Raw genomic sequence first — 25,255 nt, 5'->3', positions numbered from 1 at the left:
AAAATCATCGAAATATCGTTTTATTTGAGTTACTTTTCCTATACTTGCAAAAATGTAACAGCAAGCATTGAACAACCGCAACTTCACAACTGTATATTCCCTGACTTTCCAGGTTTTTCCAGGTAGTCGACACCCTGAGTAATAAGCGTGGTTATATTGATAATATGTGTTTTCTGCAAAATAGTATTCCTAACTATGGTCCTTGTTTCAGTGTACACCATACCGCGCTATGTCAACGATGTAACGTAAACTTGATAATCGACAAAGTTTCGTATGTGGATTGGACATTACCTACTCTTACATCAAGGATTTCTTTCGCATCTATTTCGCCTCTTGCACGACCCACCCAGAGCAAAGCCAACAACACCCGTCCTTAATTCGCATCGCATTGTATTGTTGTATTATTATTACTTATCTCATTAATTACTAGCATTTTATTCATTCATGTTTCTGCTTGTTTGTATGCTTTTGATGTTGTTCTGTTTTCATTTGTTGTTGCTATTTTGTGTAAAACGTATAGATTCTAGGTTTCTGCTCTTTAATAATGTTTTTTTTTCTTTCTTCTTGTTTCGTTAGGTGTTTTATGTGTGTAAAGTTACAGTCCCCGGGTAATTACTTTACCTCGGTAACCACCTTCTTTCTCCTTCTAAGTAAGAGTACAGTTTCTCCTGTGTACGTGTGTGTGTGTCTGTGCTGTGTATACACAGCAATATGATGGCTTTTGCGGAAAAGGTGTCTGTGTGTGTGTGTTCGTATGTATTTGTGGATGACGATCCGGTACTCTCTTGGCACATTGCTCCTTCTCTACTTTCCGCTTTTACTACTTGATGCGTGGTAATTCTTTTCCGGTTATTTGCAACACTTTTACCTACTCTAGTATGCACAAAACAGGAGCCTCGTCCGGAATAGACAGGAAATGGTAAGCACCTACTAAAGGGCCCGTCTCCTTCACTCGGCACTTGAAGAAAGTGATTTCTGCGGTGCCGCCGTTCTTGACGGTTGTTGTAATTGTATTGTTCTCCCTAGCGCTCTCAGCTTTGTTATTACTTTGAGGATATTTCATAATCTGCTCCGGTTGACTTAAAATGTACTGAAGGGGTTTCACCTTTGCGATTTTTTTCTTCTTTTCTTTTCATTTTGTTTGTTTAAACTATTGTAGATTTATCGTAATTTATTATGCTTCGTGTGTTTCGTTTGTTGTTTTTCACTACTAGACTGTGTTCCACTGATTTCGTGTAATTATGGGATTTGTAAAACGGATCTGCTTAATGCAAGGAAAACTGAGAATGGTACTCGATTAAAAGTCTATAATGTAAGGATTTCCCCCATCTAGGATTGTTGTTTGTGTGTGACTGTTTACACTTACAAGCTATTACACATAATGACAAAAGTTGCGCTTTTCTGCCTAAAAAGAAATTAGTCGAATTTTGTTCCTACGTTTGTTTTAAATAGAAATAGAAGATCTTCTAAGGGTGCCTACTTTAGGATTAATTACAAAACGAAAGGAAAAACTTGTTCCAAAAGACGAGACAATTTTTTGCTTGCTTACGAGACAAAAACAGAAAAGGAAAAAACTATAAACAAAACTACTTCTTCCGTAACTCTGGTTGAAATATGCCACAAGTTACACATTCACGATTATCTCCATTTTTAGTGTGGGTTGGATTTCTCTGGTGTTGATTGAATGTTCTACGTTTCGCTCTCGGCTACTTACGAGACCTTGAATCACTTGCAAACCTAGATATAAAACACCTGAATTTGATTTCTTTTGATTCCGCGTGTGTCGACTGCTTCCATCTCTGATTTACCAGCAAGCTACATACACCTACTTCCGCCTCTCAGATATATATAGGGATTATCTCGTTTGTCATAATGTCAATGTACATCGGTTCTTTAGCCTGCCTGCCTGCCTCTCGCACTTTGCACTCTTCCTATCTCCCTAGACGCATCCACCACTCGATCGTCGCATCGCGTTTCTTATGATTGGCTTGCGGTGGGGGCTTTCTACCGTCGGCTTCTCCGATCCTTCCACCCCCGCCCCTTAAATGGGTTCTTTTTTTTCCGCGTAATTTTTCACATTACCTTTTTGCTTCTTCCCCCTTTCCCTCTTGATTCAGTTAAACATTAAAAATATATAATATTTATATAGCAAAAAATAATAAAAATACTTATATCTTATGAATGGTAGGGCGCCACGTATATTGCTGGGAATAGTCCTTTCCGGTTGCCGATTTCGCCGTTCCACCAGTGCTCGTCGGAGCGATCCGTAACCGTGATGACGTCTCCTCGCCGGAAGTCCAGCTCGCCGGATTCCTGCGCGACAAAGTCGTACAGGGCCTGCACCAACATCTGGAATAAGAGGGGAGGAGTTTAGTACATTTTCTTTATTCCGCTAGGTCAAACGGGTAAACATCAACCACCCATTGGTTTGGGTTGGTTACTAAGTTTTCCAAAATGTCTGCCAGAGTTCAGATCTTTATTTTGATGTAAAACGTAGGTGTGTAACGAAAATGGGGGTGTTTTCAAACGTATTTTTCTCCAAAGCATTAATGTGAAATATGTTATGCAATATGTCATTCTACGGGGAATTTAACAAGCATTTTTTGGCATACAGTACAAATAGTGAAAATAGTTAAACAACTAAGAAATAAAACGAAAAATGGAAGCATCAAATTTGCCCGTACGGTTGCTTATAGATAAACTACTTACAGCTTATATTTATTAAATGCTTGATATAACGATTGCCAGCAACGCTGGCTGGGCGTATCCTATGGCTTACCCTCCCTACTAACAAAAAACCACCCTTCTCGTGACACTTATGAGGGGTCGTAGAGTTCTCTGCATCTCTCGTAAGTAAGTGTCGGACTAACATTCCTCCCCTTTCCCCACCAGATGCAAGGACGTGGCCAGGACAGCTCTGGTCTGTTGGAGGGAGACGCATCCTTTATCTAAGAGGTAGTAATTAATCACAAATTATCATCTAACAGCAACGGAAGAAGGTGGGTCTCCTTCTTAACAACAGTTTGGAGCTCGTACCACCTACGACATTGTGCAACCTGGTTTATGCTATGCTATCAAATTTGCCCGTACGGTTGCTTAGACCGCAAGGTGTCTGTCCTAATCACCACATAAATTGGTACTTAGCTTAGCTTAGCTTAGCTTAGTCTGACTGCACGTATCGATAGTTGCACTCCGTGATTGATCTGAACCAGTGAAATTGTACAAAGAATCAACTGAATGGGGCTTGGTAGTAACCTGCCATTCTCAGTGTACATGTTCCAGTGACTCCTACCTTTAAAGGTCAATAACGTCACCGGCCACGTCCTTGCAATCAGGTGGGAGAGGGAAGGAATGTTAGTGTGTGACTTTTGTTGTTTTGGGACCGTGTTTACCTCTGCATCCCACAAAAGTCACAGGAAGGAGGTTTTGTTAGTGGGTTAGGTTCGTTGGATCAGGATTCACCTTGATAAGTGATGCGATCTTTTGTTTTGTGTAGTTATTTATAAGTGTTTTCGATTTATGCTCTAAACAGCCGGCTGTCTAGAGATGTAGATCATTATTAGATGTGTGTATACCGATTTAAACCAACAATAAGGATACTGTTGGGGCCCCTCACAAAGTGTGATGATGGTTTATTTTATTTTATCAATGACCAAAATAATTAATTATAAGCGGTTTGAACCGATTTAAACCAACAGCAAGGATGCTGTTGGGGCCACTCACAAAGTGTGATGGTGGTTTACTTGATTGAATATAAAATAATTATTAGAACCGATTTGACCCGATTTAGACCAACGGCAAGGATACTGTTGGGGCCACTCACAAAGTGTGATGGTGGTTTATTTAGTTCGGAAGAAAATGAATATGTATACTTCTTTTTTTTTTATATAATAGAACGAATTTGTACTGATTCAAACCAAAAGCAAGGGTTCTATTGGGGCAACTCACAAAGTGCGATGGTGGTTTATACTATAAGGGCATAAAACAAAATCAAGAGCCATTTCGGTTTCCATAGCTTCCTAGACACTCGGCCGCAAAATAATCTTATCCCCTAATCACCACATAAATTGGTACCAAACTAAACAAGCCGAAGTCGCATTTCCATTCGAGTTTCCGAACCGACGCACTATGGGCAAAAATGGGTCCAAAATTACCCAAAATTCAATATCTCAACAGCACGCTGAATTCCGGCCATGAAAAACAACTTTTCCGAAAGGAAATCGTTGGGGGAATCGATTGCACGTGGTCCCATAGACCGGAGAGCCTTGTAGGTATGTGTTTTAGACTATTTTACCCCATTTACCCCTACTTTTTGGAGGAAATGTTTTTTTCACAGCTCTATTTTTCGTAAAACATAAGCACTTTATGCATGGTTTTAGAATACTATGTTTTTAAACAACAGTTCATGAGATATTAGGGGAATACGGGGTACACTTTATAGGGGAGTAAGGGGTAAAAGTTAACCCTCACTAAATTTATTTTAATTCATAAAAATGTTGAACGATGCGATTGTTTGAATGAACCCAAAGGTTGCCTGCAATAATAAGATTTTTTTTGAAATTTTAAGGTTAATTGGGGTTAAATAAGTTTTAATTTACTGCTATCTGTTTTAAAAGAGTTTTCACTTTTTTTGTCTGTATACAGCAAAACGATATAGTGGTTCTCAGAATTTTGTAAAAATTGGTAGTTTTGTTCCTAATCGCAACATATTAGACCCTTATTTTTTTATTTTGCCATTAGGGTGCCTATTTAAAAAAAAAAAATTTTCGATTTTTTTCAAAAATTTATAACTTTTGAACTGTTTGGCCGATGACGGAACTCAAAATACCAAATGAAAGTTAATTAAAAGTATTTTTAAGAAAAAAATATTAAGATATTGAAAAAAAGGGTTTTGTATTAAAAAACATTGATTGTTTTTTTCATTTTTACCCCTTACTCCCCTATAAAGTGTACCCTGTATTCCCCTAATATCTCATGAACTGTTGTTTAAAGACATAGTATTCTTAAACCATGCATAAAGTGCTTATGTTTTACGAAAAATAGAGCTGTGAAAAAACATTTCCTCCAAAAAGTAGGGGAAAATGGGGTTAAATGGTCAAAAACACATACCTACAAGGCTCTCCGGTCTATGAGACTACGTGCAATCGATTCCCCGAACGATTTCACTTCGGAAAAGTTGTTTTTCATGGCCGGAATTCAGCGTGCTGTTGAGATATTGAATTTTGGGTAATTTTGGACCCATTTTTGCCCATAGTGCGACGGGCAGTGTCGTTGGGAAGCGAAAGTAGTCGGAGGATGTGTCCATCGTACGGACGTCCTTACGACCGTGGTTTTCCGCATCAATGTGGTCGTAGAAACCCAATCCGTTGGTGTAGCTAATCGTCACGATGGGGTGTCTTCTTCACTGAACTTCTTTCGGGCAAGTTCGATCGCTTTCGAGAACTCTACCGTCTCGTCGATTGCCATCTTACCCCAGTTATCGTGATGACCATGGTCGATTCGACAGGAAGAATCCCTTTTCGTTCTTACACAGAACATCCGTAGCACGATCGACCATCTCTGCGAGCGTTGGTTCCTTTTCCATGTTCTTGTGGACCCGATCCAGATTGTATGCACAGTGACTAGGCTCGAAAAGGCCCAACAGTCGATCGGTTCTCGCTGGGTCAATGGCAAACAAGTCTTGCTTGTTCCACACAAACGTGCGATTCTCCACTCCAGAACCCAGATCCAACCATTCTTGGATCAGGTTTCTACCATCCGGACAGAAGCCTCGGCCTCCATGATAACCTTCAGCCGCTTACCTGTGTCCCCGTGCACCAGTTGCTTGGCAATATCATTCAGAACATTCGGATCACACCCGTCCCCAGTTATAACGTTATCGTTTTCCCAATCGCGATTAGCCGTTTGAGCGTAGACTCCAGCTGGTGAAGCATGCGTCACTCGGGTTGTCGTAACTAATCCAGCGTCCTTTCCGACATGCATCGCCCATTTGGCAATCGAATGGGTATGGGTACTCTTGCCCAACTCCGCCGTGCAGCTATAGACGGGAACCTGAGCGTTGACACCCCGATCGTTTCGTAGTTACCTTTCACCCCGGTCAGATAGGCAGTTGACGTGCAGGCCGAATCCGGCACCTGATAGTTAACGAAGTATGTCTTCGACATACCGATATACGGGAACTGTTCGAATCGAATGCCAGCTGGCGTTCTTCTCCGCCGGCGTACACGCGGGTCATCGCTGTCGTAGCAATGGACATCCCATCACCCAGGAACATGATGACGTTCTTGGCGACATTCTTGTTCTCCTTCCGATTGACTATGGTGTCCGCGGTGTGCTTGGCATTGTCCTTCCAGTTGGTCTGCTCCTGTTGGGCATTGCGATTTAGGGAGGACTTTTCTTCCGGGAAGCTCGGATGGTACGGGTCGTTGCTTGCCTCTAGAACGCCGTTCAGCAGTCCGAGCGACGTGTTCGTATTGTTCTTCGTGCGATACGCCGCTGTGGGTCATCATGATGTCGAATAACATCAAACCCGCTCACCGTATCCATGGATAAATCGTCTACAGATCTCAGAATTCACCAATCACGACAAAGAACAACCCGATAGCGTGCACCCACCGCTACCAGAAGAATACGAATGTGTGTACGATAAGTGTGTCATCATAATTTCAAAAGACGTCCAGCTCATTACTCGTATTATCAGCCTTCTATAGCCTTCTGTGAACAACTCAAGTGAAACCAAATTTCTCTGGTGCTGTGATGCAATTTTACAGCTCCTACTTTTCCTTTAAGAAGAAGCTTCGCCATGAATGGTTTTGAGAGCAAAACATTTGTTGCCAGCTAGCTTTCTAGTGTTAGTCACAACCTCTGTTGACCATTCCACCACTTAGCCGCTTAAGCAGATCTTAGACGGAACAAGTCTAGGTGATTGGGAATATGGAAAAAAATGTGACCTGGGTCTGCACCGCGTTCATACGGATATTCCAGTTGTTGAACTACTCAGACAGGACATACAAGCCTCTATAAAATAAAAACACTTCGTAACTTGGGGAACCAACTGCTAGAGTTCCCGGAGACAAATCAGCCTTGAGTTCAAGGTCTCCTTAACACGTGCCTCCAAAAAACGTGTTAAGGCAAATTTGCAATGGCATAACGTAGCCATTTCTTGATGAATTTCCAAAAAGGGTGTTAGTTTTAGAATTCCTAGGGTCTGAAGATTATTTTGATTGTAATAAGATTTAACAAAATGGTGAGTTGACAACCTGGAAGGAGCGGAATACCTAGCCCTGGTCCTCACAAGTTCCTACTTCACGCCTCCTCGAGTCATATGATAACAAAAGACTACCAGCTGAAACATGGACACAGCTGGTTGGCGTAGCCTGGGCAATGTTGCCAGTCCGGCAATAGCAAAGTGAAGAGGTGCGACGCGAACACTGGCGCGGTAACCATAGTACGGTGATAGAGGAAATGCTTCACCAAACCTGAGCGTCTGCTCACCATGGAGGTGCGGCTCAAAACGGCGTCTGTTCTCCATGTTAGGAGCGGCTGATCACCGTCCTAGTGCCAGCGTGGGACTCTAAACAGAGCTGTGCACGATGGTCCCCCGGCGAGACAGGGGGTTGGGGCAGGCCCAACAAGCCGCCCTGGAAAAAAAACAAAGTTGCAAATACCGAAGAAAGAAATACGGATCGGAACAATCGGCACAGACCTACGCGACGAAATAAGGACTACGATTGGAAACTCGGAACATGGAACTGCAAATCGCTCGGCTTCCCGGGTTGCGATAGGTTAATCTATGACGAACTTCAACCACGCAACTTCGAAGTCGTAGCACTGCAGGAACTTTGCTGGACGGGACAAAAGGTATGGAAAAGCGGGCATCGAGCGGCTACTTTCTACCAGAGCTGTGGCACCACCAACGAGCTGGGAACCGGCTTTGTAGTGCTGGGTAAGATGCGCCAACGCGTGATTGGTTGGCAGCCGATCAACGCGAGGATGTGCAAGTTGAGGATTAAGGGCCGTTTCTTCAACTACAGCATCATCAACGTGCACTGCCCACACGAAGGGAGACCCGACGACGAGAAAGAAGCGTTCTATGCGCAGCTGGAGCAGGTGTACGACGGCTGTTCGCAACGGGACGTCAAAATCGTCATCGGCGACATGAACGCTCAGGTAGGACGGGAGGCAATGTATAGACCGGCAATCGGGCCAAACAGCCTGCATGCCGTATCGAACGACAACGGCCAACGATGCGTGAACTTTGCAGCCTCCCGGGGTATGGTAGTTCGAAGTACCTTTTTCCCCCGCAAGGATATCCACAAAGCCACCTGGAGATCACCTGACCAACACACAGAAAACCAAATCGATCACGTTCTAATCGACGGGAAATTCTTCTCCGACATTATCAACGTCCGCACGTACCGCAGTGCGAACATAGATTCGGACCACTACCTAGTTGCAGTATGCATGCGCTCAAAACTCTCGACGGTGCATAACACACGTCGAAGTCGAACGCCACGACCCAACATTGAGCAACTACGGGACACCGGAGTTGCCCAGGACTACGCGCAGCAGCTGGAAGTTGCACTACCCACGGAAGAGCAGCTTGGCGCAGCTTCTCTTGAAGATGGCTGGAGGGACATCCGTTCAGCCATAGGTAGTACTGCTGTAGCGGCACTAGGTACTGCAATCCCGGACCGAAGAAATGACTGGTTTGACGGCGAATGCAAACTGTTAGTAGAGGAGAAGAATGCAGCACGGGCGAGAATGCTGCAACACCGCACGAGATTGAATGTGGAGCGATACAGACAAGCGCGGAACAGACAAAACTCGGTTTTCCGAAGGAAGAAGCGTCAGCAGGAAGATCGAGATCGCGAGGCGATGGAAAATCTGTACCGCGTAAACGACACACGGAAGTTCTACGAGAAGCTAAATAGTTCGCGCAAAGGCTACGTGCCGCAAGCCGATATGTGCAAGGACTTGGACGGTAACCTTCTCACGAACGAGTGTGAGGTGATTGAGAGGTGGAAGCAGTACTATGACGAGCACCTCAACGGTGAAGCAGCAGAAAACGAAGGTGGCACGGCAACAGACCTTGGAGCACGCGCAGAAGACGACAGGCTACCGGCCCCTGATCTTCAAGAAGTTGAGGAGGAGATCGGTCGGCTGAAGAACAACAAAGCAACTGGTGTAGATCAACTACCAAGTGAGCTATTGAAATACGGTGGTGAAGCACTGGCTAGAGCGCTGCACTGGGTAATTGCCAAGATTTGGGAGGAGGAGATATTACCGGAGGAGTGGATGGAAGGTGTCGTATGCCCAATCTACAAAAAGGGCGACAAGTTGGATTGCTGCAACTACCGCGCGATCACACTGCTGAGCGCCGCCTACAAGGTACTCTCCCAAATTCTATGCCGCCGTCTGTCACCATATGCAAGAGAGTTCGTGGGGCAATACCAGGCGGGATTCATGGGTGCCCGCGCTACCACGGACCAAATTTTCGCGATTCGGCAGGTTCTGCAGAAATGCCGCGAATACAACGTGCCCACACATCATTTGTTCATCGATTTCAAATCCGCATACGACACAATCGATCGAGATCAGCTATGGCAGATTATGCACGAGTACGGATTTCCGGATAAACTGACGCGATTGGTCAAGGCGACGATGGATCGAGTGACGTGCGTTGTTCGAGTATCGGGGACACTCTCGAGTCCCTTTGAATCTCGAAGGGGGTTACGGCAGGGTGATGGACTTTCGTGTCTGCTGTTCAACATCGCGTTAGAAGGTGTGATCAGAAGAGCTGGGATAGACACGAGTGGCACGATATTCAGGAAGTCCATCCAGCTCCTTGGTTTCGCCGATGACATTGACATTATGGCACGGAACTTTGAGATGATGGCGGAAACGTACATCAGACTGAAGGCTGAAGCTAGACGGATTGGACTTGCCATCAACGCATCAAAGACAAAATATATGAAAGCAAGAGGTTCTAGGGAAGACAATGTTAGCCTCCCACCCCGAGTTCAGATTGACGGTGACGAAATCGAGGTGGTCGATGAGTTCGTGTATTTGGGCTCACTGGTGACCGCCGAAAATGATACCAGCAGAGAAATTCAAAGACGCATTATGGCAGGGAATCGTGCCTACTTTGGACTCCGGAGGACGCTCCGGTCGAATAAAATTCGCCGCCGCACGAAGTTGACTGTCTACAAGACGCTGATTAGACCGGTGGTCCTTTACGGCCACGAGACCTGGACTATGCTCGTGGAGGACCAACGCGCCCTTGGTGTTTTCGAACGGAAGGTGTTGCGTACCATCTACGGTGGAGTGCAGATGGATGACGGAACGTGGAGGAGGCGAATGAACCACGAATTGCACCAGCTGCTGGGAGAACCATCCATCGTCCACATTGCAAAAATTGGGCGACTACGGTGGGCTGGGCACGTCGTAAGAATGCCGCACGACGACCCAGTGAAAATGGTTCTAGAAAGCGACCCAACAGGAACAAGAAGAAGAGGCGCGCAGCGGGCAAGGTGGATCGACCAAGTAGAAGGTGACCTGCGGACCCTTCGCAGACTACGAGGCTGGCGAACTGTGGCCATGGATCGAGTAGAGTGGAGACGACTTCTTCGGACAGCAGAGGACAACAAGGCCTTAGCCTGATTGGTAAGGTAAGGTAAGATTTAAAATAGGGCTGTCTGCTTTATTGAAAAGCGAAAAGAGTCGTTATTAGTTTTTTTTAAAGGAGTGTTTATGGGTTTTGCAAGTGGCCTAAGATCCATAAATTAGATTAATGGGCACAAATGTCCATGTATGGATCCTGGAGACAACGGAACGATCCTCCGGAAGATTCGGAACATCCGTAAAATTGGTCAATCCACGAAACAGATCCCAGAGCTCCGCCTTTTTTTTTTAAACTTGAGGAACTGTGATATAATATATATATATGTGATATCAGGATATATATGTGATATCCGTAAAAGTGATTCATCCATGAAACTGATTCTAGAGCTCCGCGATTTTTTTTTTTTCGAAAACACATGGAACTGTAATATAAGAAAAAATGTAGGGTCGTGACATAAACATGGACCCGGATGGCTATGGAACCGTCCTTCGGAAGATTCGGAGCATCGGGGAAATTGGTTCATCCATGAAACTGATTCTAGAGCTCAGCAGTTTTTTTCTTTTGATCTCTTGGAACTGTGATATCTAGATAGAGCTGGAATTAGGGCGGAACAGCTTTTGTAAACAATGACTTCTCTCGATAATTTCTAGAAAGCCAAGACTCGCTCACTCAAAGCAAAGTCGCCTTCGGGTAGGGGAAGCTGGATTTGTGATTTTCACCGCAATTTGAAGATCTTCCTTCACAGGACAGTCGTCGTTTGCATGAGTAGAATCACAACAATTCACGTATTTAGCTGGCATGTAGCAATATTTTGTTCCGTGACCCCATCCCTGACACTTTCGGCATTGGGAGAGGTTTTTGAAACTTCCTCTTACTTACCAATCAGACTAAGGCCTTGTTGTCCTCTGCTGTCCGAAGAAGTCGTCTCCACTATACTCGATCCATGGCCACACTTCGCCAGCCTCGTAGTCTGCGAAGGGTCCGCAGGTCGCCTTCTACTTGGCCAATCCACCTTGCCCACTGCGCGCCTCTTCTTCTTGTTCATGTTGGGTCGCTTTCTAGAACCATTTTCACTGGGTCGTCGTGCGGCATTGCCCAGCCCACCGTAGTCGCCCAATTTTTGTAATATGGACGATGGATGGTTCTCCCAGCAGCTGGTGCAATTCGTGGTTCATTCACCGTCTCCACGTTCCGTCATCCATCTGCACTCCACCGTAGATGGTACGCAACACCTTCCGTTCGAAAACACCACGAGCATAGTCCAGGTCTCGAGGTCGTAGATGACCACCGGTCTAATCTGCGTCTTGAAGACAGTCAACTTCGTGCGGCGGCGAATTTTATGCGACCGGAGCGTCCTCCGGAGTCCAAAGTAGGCACGATTCCCTACCATAATGCGTCTTTGAATTTCTCTGCTGGTATCATTTTCGGCGGTCACCAGTGAGCCCAAATACACGAACTCATCGACCACCTCGATTTCGTCACCGTCAATCTGAACTCGGGGTGGGAGGCTAACATTGTCTTCCCTAGCACCTCTTTCTTTCATGTATTTTGTCTTTGATGCGATGATGGCAAGTCCAATCCGCCTAGCTTCAGCCTTCAGTCTGATGCACGTTTCCACCATCGTCTCAAAGTTCCGTGCCATGATGTCAATGTCATCGGCGATGCCAAGAAGCTGGATGGATTTCCTGAAGATCGTGCCACTCGTGTCTATCCCAGCTCTTCTGATCACACCTTCTAACGCGATGTTGAATAGCAGGCACGAAAGTCCATCACCTTGCTGTAACCCCCTTCGAGATTCAAAGGGACTCGAGAGTGTCCCCGATACTCGAACAACGCACATCACTCGATCCATCGTCGCCGTGACCAATCGCGTCAGTTTATCCGGCAATCCGTACTCGTGCATAATCGATCGATGTCGTATGCGGATTTGAAATCGATGAACAAATGATGTGTGGGCACGTTGTATTCGCGGCATTTCTGCAGAACCTGCCGAATCACAATTTGGTCCGTGGTAGCGTGGTAGCATCCATGAATCCCGCCTGGTATTGCCTCACGAACTCTTTTGCAAATGGTGACAGGCGGCGTCATAGAATTTGGGAGAGTACCTTGTAGGCGGCGCTCAACAGTGTGATCGCGTGGTAGTTGCAGCAATCCAACTTGTCGCCCTTTTTGTAGATTGGGCATACGACACCTTCCATCCACTCCTCCGGTAATATCTCCTCCTCCCAAATCTTGGCAACTACCCAGTGCAGCGCTCTAGTCAGTGCTTCACCACCGTATTTTAATAGCTCACTTGGTAGTTGATCTGCACCAGTTGCTTTGTTGTTCTTCAGTCGACCGATCTCCTCCTCAACTTCTTGAAGATCAGGGGCCGGTAGTCTGTCGTCTTCTGCGCGTGCTCCAATGTCTGTTGCCGTGCCACCTTCGTTTTCTGCTGCACCACCGTTGAGGTGCTCGTCATAGCACTGCTTCCACCTCTCAATCACCTCACACTCGTTCGTGAGAAGGTTACCGTCCAAGTCCTTGCACATATCGGCTTGCGGCAGCTTCTCGTAGAACTTTCGTGTGTTGTTTACGCGGTACAGATTTTCCATCGCTTCGCGATCTTGGTCTTCCTGCTGACGCTTCTTCCTTCAGAATACCGAGTTTTGTCTGTTCCGCGCTTGTCTGTATCGCTCCACATTCAATCTCGTGCGGTGTTGCAGCATTCTCGCCCGTGCTGCATTCTTCTCCTCTACTAACAGTTTGCATTCGCCGTCAACCAGTCAGTGTGTTATGCACCGTCCAGAGTTTTGAGCGCATGCATTCTGCAACTAGGTAGTGGTCCGAATCTATGTTTACACTGCGGTACGTGCGGACGACGATGATAATGTCGGAGAAGAATTTCCCGTCGATTAGAACGTGATCGATTGGGTGATCTCCAGGTGGCTTTGTGGATACCTTTGCGGGGGAAAAAGGTACTTCGAACTACCATACCCCGAGAGGCTGCAAAGTTTACGCATCGTTGGCCGTTGTCGTTCGATATGGCATGCCGGCTGTTTGGCCCGATTACCGGTCTATACATTGCCTCCCGTCCCGATGTGCGGTATAAGAGGTGAGGAGAAAGGAAACTAGTGGACTCTTTCGTTCTCGCGTCTTCTTATGCAGCAACAGACGTGACGTCACGTATGCTGTTGCATAAGAACACCGTCAGAATGAAAGAGTCCACTAGTTTCCTTTCTCCTCACCTCTTTTACCGCACATCGCTCCCGTCCTACCTGAGCGTTCATGTCGCCGATGACGATTTTGACGTCCCGCTGCGAATTGCTCCAGCTGCTCATAGAACGCTTCTTTCTCGTCGTCGGGTCTCCCTTCGTGTGGGCAATGCACGTTGATGATGCTGTAGTTGAAGAAATGGCCCTTAATCCTCAACTTGCACATCCTCGCGTTGATCGGCTGCCAACCAATCACGCGTTGGCGCATCTTACCCAGCACTACAAAGCCGGCTCCCAGCTCGTTGGCGGTGCCACAGCTCTGGTAGAAAGTAGCTGCTCGGTACCCACTTTTCCATACCTTTTGTCCCGTCCAGCGAAGAAGTTGTGTGATTGAAGTTCGTCGTAGATTAACCTATCGCAGCCTGGGAAGCCGAGCGATTTGCAGTTCCATGTTCCAAGTTTCCAATCGTAGTCCTTATTTCGTCGCGTAGTCTTTCGTGAAACTTCCTCTAGTCTTCCTGAAGTGTTCCCACATAAATCGGACATAAGGCTAGCTCTTTCTAAGGCCTTAAAGTTGTTTAGTTCACTAGACTTAAAATGGACTAAATAAAAATCATTAGAAATCCTGTTGCGCGAATCACCAGGATGCGATTTTATTTTCATTTTGATTACTTGGACTGGTAATTTTGTCAATTCATTTTTGATCTGATTGCAGACCACTGGGCAGTCCTTTCATGACAACCTTGAACAGACGTTCAGTTTTGGTGTCGTAAGTGGAAAATTTGTGTTGCTTCTCAGTAAGATGCTTGAGAAGACGTTTGAATCCGTCCAAGACTTCAGCTAATACTCGGCATTCACCTCGATGGCCAAATTTAAGTGAAAACTTGAATTTCACGAAGTTCTTGCGAAGACTATGGAAATCGGAAGTGGTTATCGCAATAGAGGTGACCTTTTCGTTTTTGACATTAAGCCGGGAATGGAATTTTGCCTGGATGATGGATCATTCTCATCGATCATGATCATCATCATAAAGAAGATCAAGAGATTGCCCTTTTTTGCATTTAGGTACCATGGCGGCAGAAGTAAGTTTCTCTAAATCGGCTTCCAAGCAGATTACTATAAGAATCCGAAGGATCGAAGAGGAATTTTCCAAATCGAAGTCCAAGCAGGATTGCCTCGGGTAGAGTCCAAACAAGCAACGAAGAAGAATAAGAATAGAAAAAGGTAGAAAATTTGCAGATAACATTTAGCACTGAAAAGTGCAAACATCGGGTTCGTTTTCAATTTCCAGGTTCGCTTTAACCATAGCAGTGATTGCTTCGTTGCTCACCATCAGTATGGATACGGGACAAATATAGTAGAGCGAGAATTTACTCGCCGGTTTTTCACAGCTGTGCACAGAAATTACGTATGACCCAACAAACGCAAAATCGGATCAACGGAATCGTTTTGATGGTCGAGTTGATTCAATTGGGATCTTTAAGAGTATTGAGGTAAATGCATATTCGTAATTTGCATTAAAAATGGAACCCAAACCCAAAATTTCATCAATTTTGGTACGCTGGAACTATTTTAAATAAGAACGATTACATTTGCAAAAATCACCTTATTAGCGCCCCTCGATGTCACTTTGTATGAGAGCGAGCTGTCAGTTTGTTAGTTTAGTGTCAAACAGTGAAGTTATTATTTTGCTTTAAATCTTGATTTAAAAATCGAGATGAAAGTGTGTAGGTTCGATAAAAATATCGCTGAGTTCAGAAAACGAAGCTCTTTCCGATATATTTTTCAAAATTAAAGAATCCAATTGTTGGCCATCGGTTGACAACAGGCGACAGGATTGACGGAACAGTCTTTGATGATTGCATCCGTAAGCGAAACCAGAAATGATTTTTCATCCACGAAATTGGTGATGCGAGTAAGTTCTCAAAAATTTCGGCGCATTTGTCACACATCCAAAACAAGTTTTTCCGATGTGTTTTGAAGTAATCCGAGAGGGCCCGTGACACTCCGGAGCACGGAGAAAACAAACTGCCACATTATTGATGATAGTAATTTCAAACGAGCACTTGGCGCAGTTTATCTCCATACTGGCAGTTGAACAGCTAAACGCCTTTAAATGGACTTCATGCGGGCAAACGTTAAAGCAGGACGGCGATGAAAACTACTGCACGATTTGATCAATAAGGTCCGCACAATTAAAATCGATAACTTGGACAAGAAAAAAGAATACTAAGGTACCTGTTCCACTTTTTCTCGAGTGAGTGGACTCAAATCCATCCGTGCAATCGCCTATTAGGTTCTGCAGCATGATGTCACGAATGAACTCAGTGTTCATCGGATGACATTTTTGACAGTTCAGTTGTACTGTTTATAACCACAATAATTTAAGAAAATTCTGAATATTAATTTGAAAAACGCCGAGGAAATGCGCGGTGAAAGGATGTTGTCTGCGGACGTTGAAGAAGTGTGGTTTACATGAACTGTCATCCGACAGAGTTTAACCACGACGGTGCAAAACCTTATAGCAATACCAAGCAGATGCCAGTAATGATATGGCACTTTTTGAATTAGTAAGCTAGATGGACCATCGTATCGTCCAACCTACAAATGAGATGGGCCATCGTAAGCCCCACCTACCCAAAACAAACAAGCAACACTCACCTCTTCTGGCACCATATCGCGCAGTTTGACCTCCTGCGAGCGGGACACGCTGGCCGTCCGGTGGTAGTCGACCAGTTCGTTCAGCGAGCTAAACTTGACCACCCAGAGGAAGAATTTGCCCTGTGCGTCCCGGAGGACCTTGAAGTGCTGCACGCCATCCGAGCACTTGACCGAGAGGCTGAAATCACCCGGACTGGACTCGCTGATCCGTATCAGGAAGGCGCCCTCGTGTTTGTTCGCTAGGAGCTTCTCGGCGTCTGCCCGTGTGATGCGACCGTAATACCAACTGGAAGAAATGGGAAAAGTTAAATTGGCGACTGACTGCGAGCAAGGAAAAACTTACTCGTGATTTTTCATTTCTATGTAATTGCTAGGTATCAGCCCTTCCTTCCCGTCCAGTTCCGCCCGGTACCAGTTCATGTCGTCTTCCATGTTTAGAATCTGTTGGAGGGAAAAGCGGAAATGGATAGTTAGTATCAATTTGTCTAGTACCAAGTGGACTTTATGGTTCGACTTTGTCGAAGAAACGACCTCACCACAGGATCCGCTCGATCATTATTTATCATTTTGTGATGATAGTTCCAGTTTGATAGCAATTCAAGATAACTATGATGTGTACCTATGTGGTGTAAACACAAGTAACTCCACCAGGACACGGGCCCACCGAAGTAGAAAAAGGGTTCATATTTCAACGGGCGCTTATCGACATTAGTTCGCTCGAATTCCCAAATAACAGCGATAGCGATAGAGCAGCCCAAAGGCTCATCCTATATTCTGGCATTTCTAGCAGCGGAATCCGCTATCGATAATAGCATCTTGGCCTGGCGGTTTCGATCATGATACCGATGAGAGGCGACCAAACCCAGTCTGTGTTCGATTAATTCCAAATGGATAGATAGGATATAAATAGAACCAACTGGCAAGCCAACAAACAGACGACTGGGACTCGCCGGACGCATAGAAGCCGGCGGCCACCACCAGTAGCACCAGTTGCGGTGCGGTTTTGCCATGCCATGCCGGTCAGCGATGAGAGGAATGTAAACATATAAATTGAGTGGAGAGAAAATAATACCAACAGTAGGAGCAAATATGTTGTGTTTACCGGGTTCCATCCGATGTTTATCGACTGGTGCGTCGTGTCAATCTATTTTTATCTGGGTCATGACAATCATTTTAAGATAATTGAATCGGTTGTCAATTTTGAGGGGGGAAGGGCGGATTTGGTGGTGCTCTAGCGACGGGAGCATCTCTGTGATTCGCGTGGAAGAATTGGACTGTTGCCAGTCCAAGGCGATAATCATTTGTCCACTACCATGCAGACTTTTATGAAACTCTGATTGATTGTGAAGTCGGTTTTGTATAAGGGGGTTATGTTTTAGTATTCGAATGCAGTGCGCGGGAGTTAGACGGCGATAGCTCCATTGAAAATTTAGGGACCCATATCAAGATTGTTTGGAAATTCTATGTTGAACTTTTCTGAAGTCAGTTTTCTATACTCAGGGTGGTCACTTGATTTAAGAATTTAAATTCCCGGTTTTTCCTGGGCCTATAACATTGTTTTCCAGGTTTTATGGATAAAGCTAAATATGGTAAAAGTACATTAAGTAACATTACAAATTTTATCGATGTTCTACAAAAGCAAGGCAGCGCGCCGGTGGTGTAGTGGTAAGCGTAATTGATCATTTTGTCAAGCTTCTGCATTCGTGTTCCATCAGATGTAACTGCTGTTGTTTGCGGTGACATCTATCGGAAACTACGCATAATCTGTTTTCCGTTAATTGTTCACAGAGGACATTGCAGTGCAAAACATGTCTGGTACCTCTATATATACATTTAGATTAACATTCGAAGTTCCTCCTTTTGTACATATTCTGCACAAAAAAATACATCCAAAGTCCCTCCTTTTTACGCATTCTTCACACAAAATAGCTTGCCCCTCACAGGATTTCCTGCCGATTTGTTTGAATGGGGCGGGGCAGAAAGTATCTGTCGAGCACAATATATAAAAATATAGGGACTTCGAATGTTAATCTAAATGCATACATAGAGGTACCAGACATGATTTGTAGTGTCAGGATCAGAGTTGAAAAAATCATGAAAAAATCACCAGCATTCACTATGAAATGAATTTATCATCCATAGTGAACTTTGATGATTTTCAGTGATTTTTTCAGCCCTGGTCAGGATTCTCTGCTTGATCGTCAAGCAGTTCAGTTCGGTTCAGTTCAGCTCGCTATCTCGAGTTGTTCGAAAAGTTCGTGGCGATAGTGTTCGCGCTCTCTTTCGCGGTTTTTTGTGTGTGCGTGCCCCGAAATGGAAAAGCATCGCTCGCGAAGCCCGGTGAAGGACAAGAACCCCGGTGAAGGAAACTCGGGTGTACCTACATCCAACAGGTTTGCTGTTCTCCCCATGGATGGGAATATCCAGCCAGCTGTGATGGAAAAACGCAGCAAGAAGAAGAAGAGGAAGAAGAATCGAGGCCAGTCCGATGTCACTGCGACGAACGCCAGCGACATCGGTGATTTCGGCGACGCCATCGGCAACGAAAATTCTGCCGGCCCGAGTGCGGCAAAAGTGAAGCTACCTCCATTGGTAGTGAAAAATGCCCATCTTAATGAGCTCATCGCAGATCTAGCGACGCTGGGCGTTAAAGTCGAATACAAGTTGGGCAGAGTCGGCACCAAGGTGGTGCTTCGTACCAAAGCGAAGTATGACTTGGTCGTCGCCCACCTGAGGACTTTTTTTTTCCTTTGATTTGTTTTCCGTCGATCTTGTTTTCCGTGCTGAGCACCAATGCTACCGACGCCAGGGAGGCAGCTCCCACACCTGGACCCTACCTATCGACCCATCAACTCATGAACCCGGGACCAACGGCTTTACTTCCCTTCCGAAGGAAGACGTGATCAGAGATGTTATGCCTCAGAACATCCCGGCGGCGCCGACTGGGATTGAACCCATGCCTGCTGGGGTGAGAGGCAATCACGCTTACCACTACACCACCGGCGCCGCTCACCTGAGGACTTCCAAGGTGGAATTCTTCACCCACGACATTCCCGGTGAGAAGCCATTCAAGGTCGTCATTAGGGGCCTACCAAACTTCGACCCGAAGTTTATCCAAGCTGAAATCAGAGACCGGTACAAGCTGGCTCCAAGTGCCGTCTATCGGATGACAAGGAAGGACGAAAATGTGCTATTGATTCACACACCCAATTATTGATTCGATTGAGAAATATGCGTAGACGCCAGTTTAAGAGGACTGGAGATCTGGGCAAAAAACGTTAAAAGGCCGATATGAACAGGCAGATTGCTACCATAATGGACTCACTCCGAAATGAAAGTTTCGGGCGTGTTGTCCAGAATCTGGACGACCGCTCCAGACCATTCTGGAAGGTAGCCAAGGTCCTGAAAACTCATCCGATCTGACGATCGGCTTTTAAGGCTTGTACTCAAAAAAATGCACAATTTTTATCGGTGGGTAAAAATTGATGAAAATCTGGGTATAAATAGTTTGGAGTGAATTATTTACATGTGAAAAATTTCATAACAATCGGTTCAGTGGTTATTGAGATGTCATCGAAACAAGAAGAAAATCGCCGGAGAATTTTGCGCGCCGTCATGGAAAATCCGACTGCGACCATGAAATGGATCGGAAGACAACTGGGAATCACCCATACAACTGTTTCTCGGGTGGTAAAATCGTTTAAGGAGTCCGAAACGACCGAGCGGCGGGCTGGAAGTGGAAGAAAATCGAAGACAGCTGACCCTGTGAAGGCCCGGAAGGTGTTGGATTATTTCAAGCGTAATCCGAACCTTTCGATTCGCGATGCGGCTCTGAAGGCAAAGTGTTCCGCTTGGTTCGTTCAGTAAACCATGAAACGAGCTGGGCTTCGTGTATTCAAGGTCCGGAAGGCACCGAACCGGCGTGATCAACAAAACACGGCGGCCAAATCCCGCGCAAGGAAGCTGTATCGAGAGTGGTTAACGAAACCGATGTGTGTGGTTATGGATGATGAAACCTATATCAAGGCAGACGCAAAGCAGATACCGGGGCTGGAGTTCTACGTTGCCAAATCACGGTTTGATGTTCCGGAAGACATATGGAAGAAGAAATGCGGTAAACTGAGTAAACCGTACATCACAATGGGTACCATCAACAGCGAAATTTACCGCATCGAGTGCCTCCAGAAGCGTCTGTTGCCTTTCCTGCGGTCCCACGGAGGCGAGACATGATTTTGGCCAGACCTGGCTTCATGCCATTACGCGCGATCGACGTTGGATTGGTACAGAGACAATAACGTTGGTTTTGTACCAAAATCCGCCAACCCCCCAAATTCACCAGAGATTCGTCCGGTGGAAAGATTTTGGGCCATAATCAAGGCCAAAGTTCGAAAATCGTCCAAGGTGTTTAAGAAAGAATGGATGAAACTGACCAAAAAGGTCGGCTCCACCATTGCACAAAATGTAATGAGGTGTCTTAAGGGAAAGGCGCGGGCTTTCAGCGCTGGAAAGGAAATTGAATAAAGTAATTATGCCAAAACATAACCCATATGTATTAGTTCATTCCCTGAAAGTTTCAAGAAAATCCGACTTAGAATAAATTTTTGGCGAACACTTTTGTCTGGTGCATTTTTTTCGAGTACAGGCCTTAATCACCCCACAGGAGAAAGCAAATGCGATCGGCAAGCATGTCGCTTCATCGCATTTGCTTGGCTCGAGTATCCAAAGACCGCTCGATGATCAGGTTGCGCAATCCGCTCAAAACCTAGATGCCTCCCCTTGTGTCGTGCCTCCGGCGGATATGATTACAGTACAACAGATTTGCTCAGCACTGAAATGTACCAAGAACATGAAGGTATATTCAACTTGATCTTGAATAGACTCAGCATGAAAGTGCCGTCTCTTCTAACCGCTATCTTCAACAGATGCTTGGAACTGCACTACTTTCCAAGCATCTGGAAAGTAGCTAAAATCATACCAATCCGCAAACCCGGTAACGATCCAACATTGCGTTCAAACTACAGACCAATCAGCCTCCTTTCAGCGCTGAGCAAATTGTTCGAGAAACTCATTCTCAATCGTTTGCTCAAGTTTGTCGAGGAAAACAACATTCTCGTTCCGGAACAGCTCGGGTTCAGAAAGGGGCACTCCACCAATCCCCAGTACGGTACGGGTGATGAACAACATCCGGAGTAACAAAGCTATATCCAAGTCCACAGCCATGGCCTTGCTAGACGTTGAAAAGGCGTTTGACAATGTTTGGCATGACGGACTTGTGTACAAGCTTTGTAACTTCAACTTTCCTTTACATCTGGTTAAAATCACCCGTAACTACCTCCAGCAAAGGTCGTTTAAGGTTCAGTTTACTTTGATGCATTTTCGATAAAATCAAAAGCAGTTTTTTTCGACGCATTATTTCAGATTGCTATAAGCTCGCGTCATTTTGTGTAGAATAGCAAAAGAAATCGAATAGTGCGAGCATTTTGCAATCTGAACTAATGCGTCGAAAAAAACTGCTCTTGAATTTTTCGAAAAAGCATCAAAGTAAATTGAACCTTAAGGTATCGTTGAATGGTTGTCTTTCAGACACGTTTTCCTACCCCAGCAGGAGTCCCGCAAGGCAGTCTGCTGGGTCCCTTGCTTTACAGCATTTACACTTCCGACATTCCTCCCCTTGGAGACGGTTGCGTGTTTTTCCTGTTCGCAGATGATACAGCAATAGCCGTCAAAGGAAGGATGCCTCGCGAAATAACGAACAAACTTCAACGATGCCTTAACGCCTTTGCTGATTATGCCACCACATGGAAAATCAAAATCAATGCCTCCAAAACACAAGCGATCATGTTCCTCCATCGGCAATCGTCCAAATTGAAACCGTCTCCCTCTTGTACCGTAATAATGGATGGTACAAGGGTCGTGTGGTCCACTGATGTTACTTATCTCGGGATGTTGTTCGATGAGAAGCTCCTGTTCCGCTCGCACATAGAGAAAACCCTAGTTAAGTGCTCCGTCTTGGTTAGGTGTTTGTATCCGCTCATTTGCCGCAGATCCCGCCTCTCAAAGCAAACCAAACTGGCTGTCTACAAACAGATCATAGCCCCCGGCATCTTCTATGCCGCCCCGGTATGGGAATCATGTGCACAGACTCACAGGAACAAAATTCAGGTCGCACAGAATAGAGTGCTGAGGATGGTTCTGGATCGTCCCTTCGACACTAGAATAACAAATTTACACGAAGAGGCAGGAATTGCCAAAATAGATTCAAGAATTAACGAAATTAAGACTAAATTTGCAGAAAAATGTAATTTATCAGAACATGCTTTGATAAACAACTTGTATATAGTAGGTTAGGTGCATATAGTAGTTGTAGGTTAGTTGTAGTTGTAAATAGTAGTTATAAGTTGTCTCCTTTTTCCAATTCAAATCAAACCAATCCCACCAAGGTGGTCATACTTTAAAATAGGCCTGATAGGACTAGTAACTGTAAATAATAATTAAAATCTCAAATGAACTAAAGTTGAAAAGACGCATCTGAGTCACTTGAAAAATTCATAAATGTAAACCACACAAACACAAGAAATAAAGATCATTTTAAGTCAAAAAAAAAGTAAGTCGCGTCGCGATGATACAGTCTACAAACCTTGTAAAGAGAACACCGAATTATAGCGCCGTTGAAAATATAAACCGTCGTTTTTCCTCCTTGGACAAGCCGAAGCCAAAACAGTCCTTTTCAGGGCTATGAGTTAGGTGGAATTTTCAGTCGAGCTTTTCTGTGTGTTCCTGTTGGCATTCCCACAGGGGGAATTGGCCAAATCAGCTGGAATCCTCGGAGCTGAGGTTTGCCACACCATCTCCAGTGTCCGTGATCGGACATTTTTGGTCCTGCCGAACCGGATCCGTGTGATCCCATCCGTTTCTGTTGCAACCGCAACAGCGTGTCGACAATCTGACGATTGTCGAAAAGTTCCTGCCTTTCGTCGCTGTGATCAGCCGATCGGATTTCCTGCTACTACCTCACGAAAAGCTCGCAGAGTTTTATTTTAGAATTTTCTTGTGGTTTGGCTAAGAGGAAAACCGCAAGTTTCTTCGAAAGTACAGTCGCAAGTGAAATCGAACCTGTTCGTCGTCGTGTGTGCAAAACAAAACGTACGCGAGCGTCTTCGGCGTGCGCAAGTGGTGGAACGTGTTCGTTCCTGCCTTCCGTTGTGCATGTGATCGCTGTGCTTGATGCCAATTCAACACACACCTGTGAAGAACGAGAAGGAGAAGATGGCTGAAGTGAAGATTGCTGTTCACCTGCGTGGGCAAGCAAAGGCCAAAGTGACGAGGATCCGGAAGGCCGTCGAAGAAGCGTCTGGAGCTGGTGCAAGACAATTAAGTTTGGTGCAGCTCAAGGTCTTCACACGCAATTTGGAAACGCACTACCCAGGAGTATTGTGATTACCATCGGCAAATCGTAGCTTTGATTGCCGCCGAAAAACTAGTGGACCAGGATGAAACGTACATCACATTTGAAGACCAATACAACGAGGCTTGCATGTTGGTCAAAACATTAATTCAGTCGATGACCGAACCGCAACCTCGTCCGATGCCATTATCCCAGCGAGAAGGGAATCCTCGAATCATCGTACAGCAGCAACCACTCAAGGGTCCCATTCCCACCTTCTATGGGAAACCCGAGAACTGGCCACGTTTCAAGGCCATGTTTCTCGACGTCATGAGAACATCCACCGATTCCGACGCCATCAAACTTTACCAACTTGATAAAGCGTTGATTGGTAATGCCGCTGGAATCATCGACGTCTGCACCTTGAACGAGAATAATTATGTCGGAGCGTGGGAGCTGCTGGAAGAACGTTTTGAAAACAAGCGGCTTACCGTGGACACACACATCCAGGGGCTGCTTAGCCTGAAGAAAATGAACCGAACAAGTGCCAAGGATCTTCGGGAATTAGTCGACGAAGTATCCCGACACATCGATGGACTGAAGCTCATGGATGAAGTGATGAACGGTATGTTGGAGCGTTTCGTTGTCAACCTCTTGGCATCAGCTTTGGATGCCAAAACCCGGATGGAATGGGAATCAACCGTTTCCCACAAGCAAATTCCCGCCTACAAGGACACGATGGAGTTCCTGAAGAAGCGCTGCTCAATCCTGGAGCGGTGCGAGGATGCGATCGCGAAGCCGCCTGTTATGAAGCCATCTGTACCAAGCAAGAATCAAGTGAAGACCATCTCTACCAACGCTTTTGCTGTAACCGGAAAGGAGTCCTGTGACATGTGTGGAACCGGAGCCCACCCGAACTTCAAGTGCGAGATCTTCCGAGCGATGACCGTCGTGCAACGCCAAGCCAAGGTAAGAGAGATCAAAGCTTGTTTTAATTGTTTGAAAGTGGGTCATTTAAGTAGTTCGTGTACATCGTTATATACGTGTTCTAAATGCAAGGGTAGACACCATACCCTTCTGCATAGTGATAAACCGGTTTTCCAGTCTACCTAGAAAACCCATGTCTCGAACGCTGAATCCCAGTCTGTTTCTTAGGTTTCACAGTCAACATCAAAGTTTCAACCTTTTCCTGATGTTTCGCAGTCCGTCTTGAAGTCGAATATTCCAAATGTGCAATACCAATCTGTTCCCAAGGAATCCCAGTCCAATGGTGCAGTCTCGTGTTCACTGAAGCACGTCTGAGTCATAATTTGTTGATGACCGCTAGGGTTCAGATTAAGGATTCGGATGGAAATTTGAAATACTGTCGAGCATTTTTGGATTGTGGTTCCC

The 25,255-nt window shown here is 45.4% G+C and overlaps 1 protein-coding gene and 1 pseudogene across 1 annotated transcript in view; both read right to left on the bottom strand.

Annotated features, from left to right (window-relative positions):
• Positions 1–373: 373 nt before the first annotated feature.
• The window catches only part of drk (growth factor receptor-bound protein 2 drk), a 92,637-nt gene continuing 67,755 nt past the window's right edge, over positions 374–25,255 (bottom strand). Inside the window, exons 2-4 of the mRNA XM_065227758.1 lie at positions 16,823–16,920; positions 16,480–16,765; positions 374–2,349 (exon numbers count right to left, since the gene is read on the bottom strand). Of these exons, the coding sequence (XP_065083830.1) occupies positions 2,176–2,349; positions 16,480–16,765; positions 16,823–16,920 (558 nt within the window). The 3' untranslated portion in view covers positions 374–2,175. The remainder of the gene's footprint in view (positions 2,350–16,479; positions 16,766–16,822; positions 16,921–25,255) is intronic.
• LOC135704483 (membrane-bound alkaline phosphatase-like) lies at positions 5,135–13,218 on the bottom strand (annotated as a pseudogene).

This window comes from Ochlerotatus camptorhynchus, unplaced genomic scaffold (assembly GCF_037179485.1).
Source record: "Ochlerotatus camptorhynchus isolate MF236.1 unplaced genomic scaffold, CSIRO-AGI_Acam_v1.1 ptg000022l, whole genome shotgun sequence".
Classification (NCBI taxonomy): Eukaryota; Metazoa; Arthropoda; class Insecta; order Diptera; family Culicidae; genus Ochlerotatus; species Ochlerotatus camptorhynchus.
The sequence above is the reverse complement of the archived record's forward strand: the minus strand, read 5'-3'. Positions and strand labels throughout refer to the sequence as shown.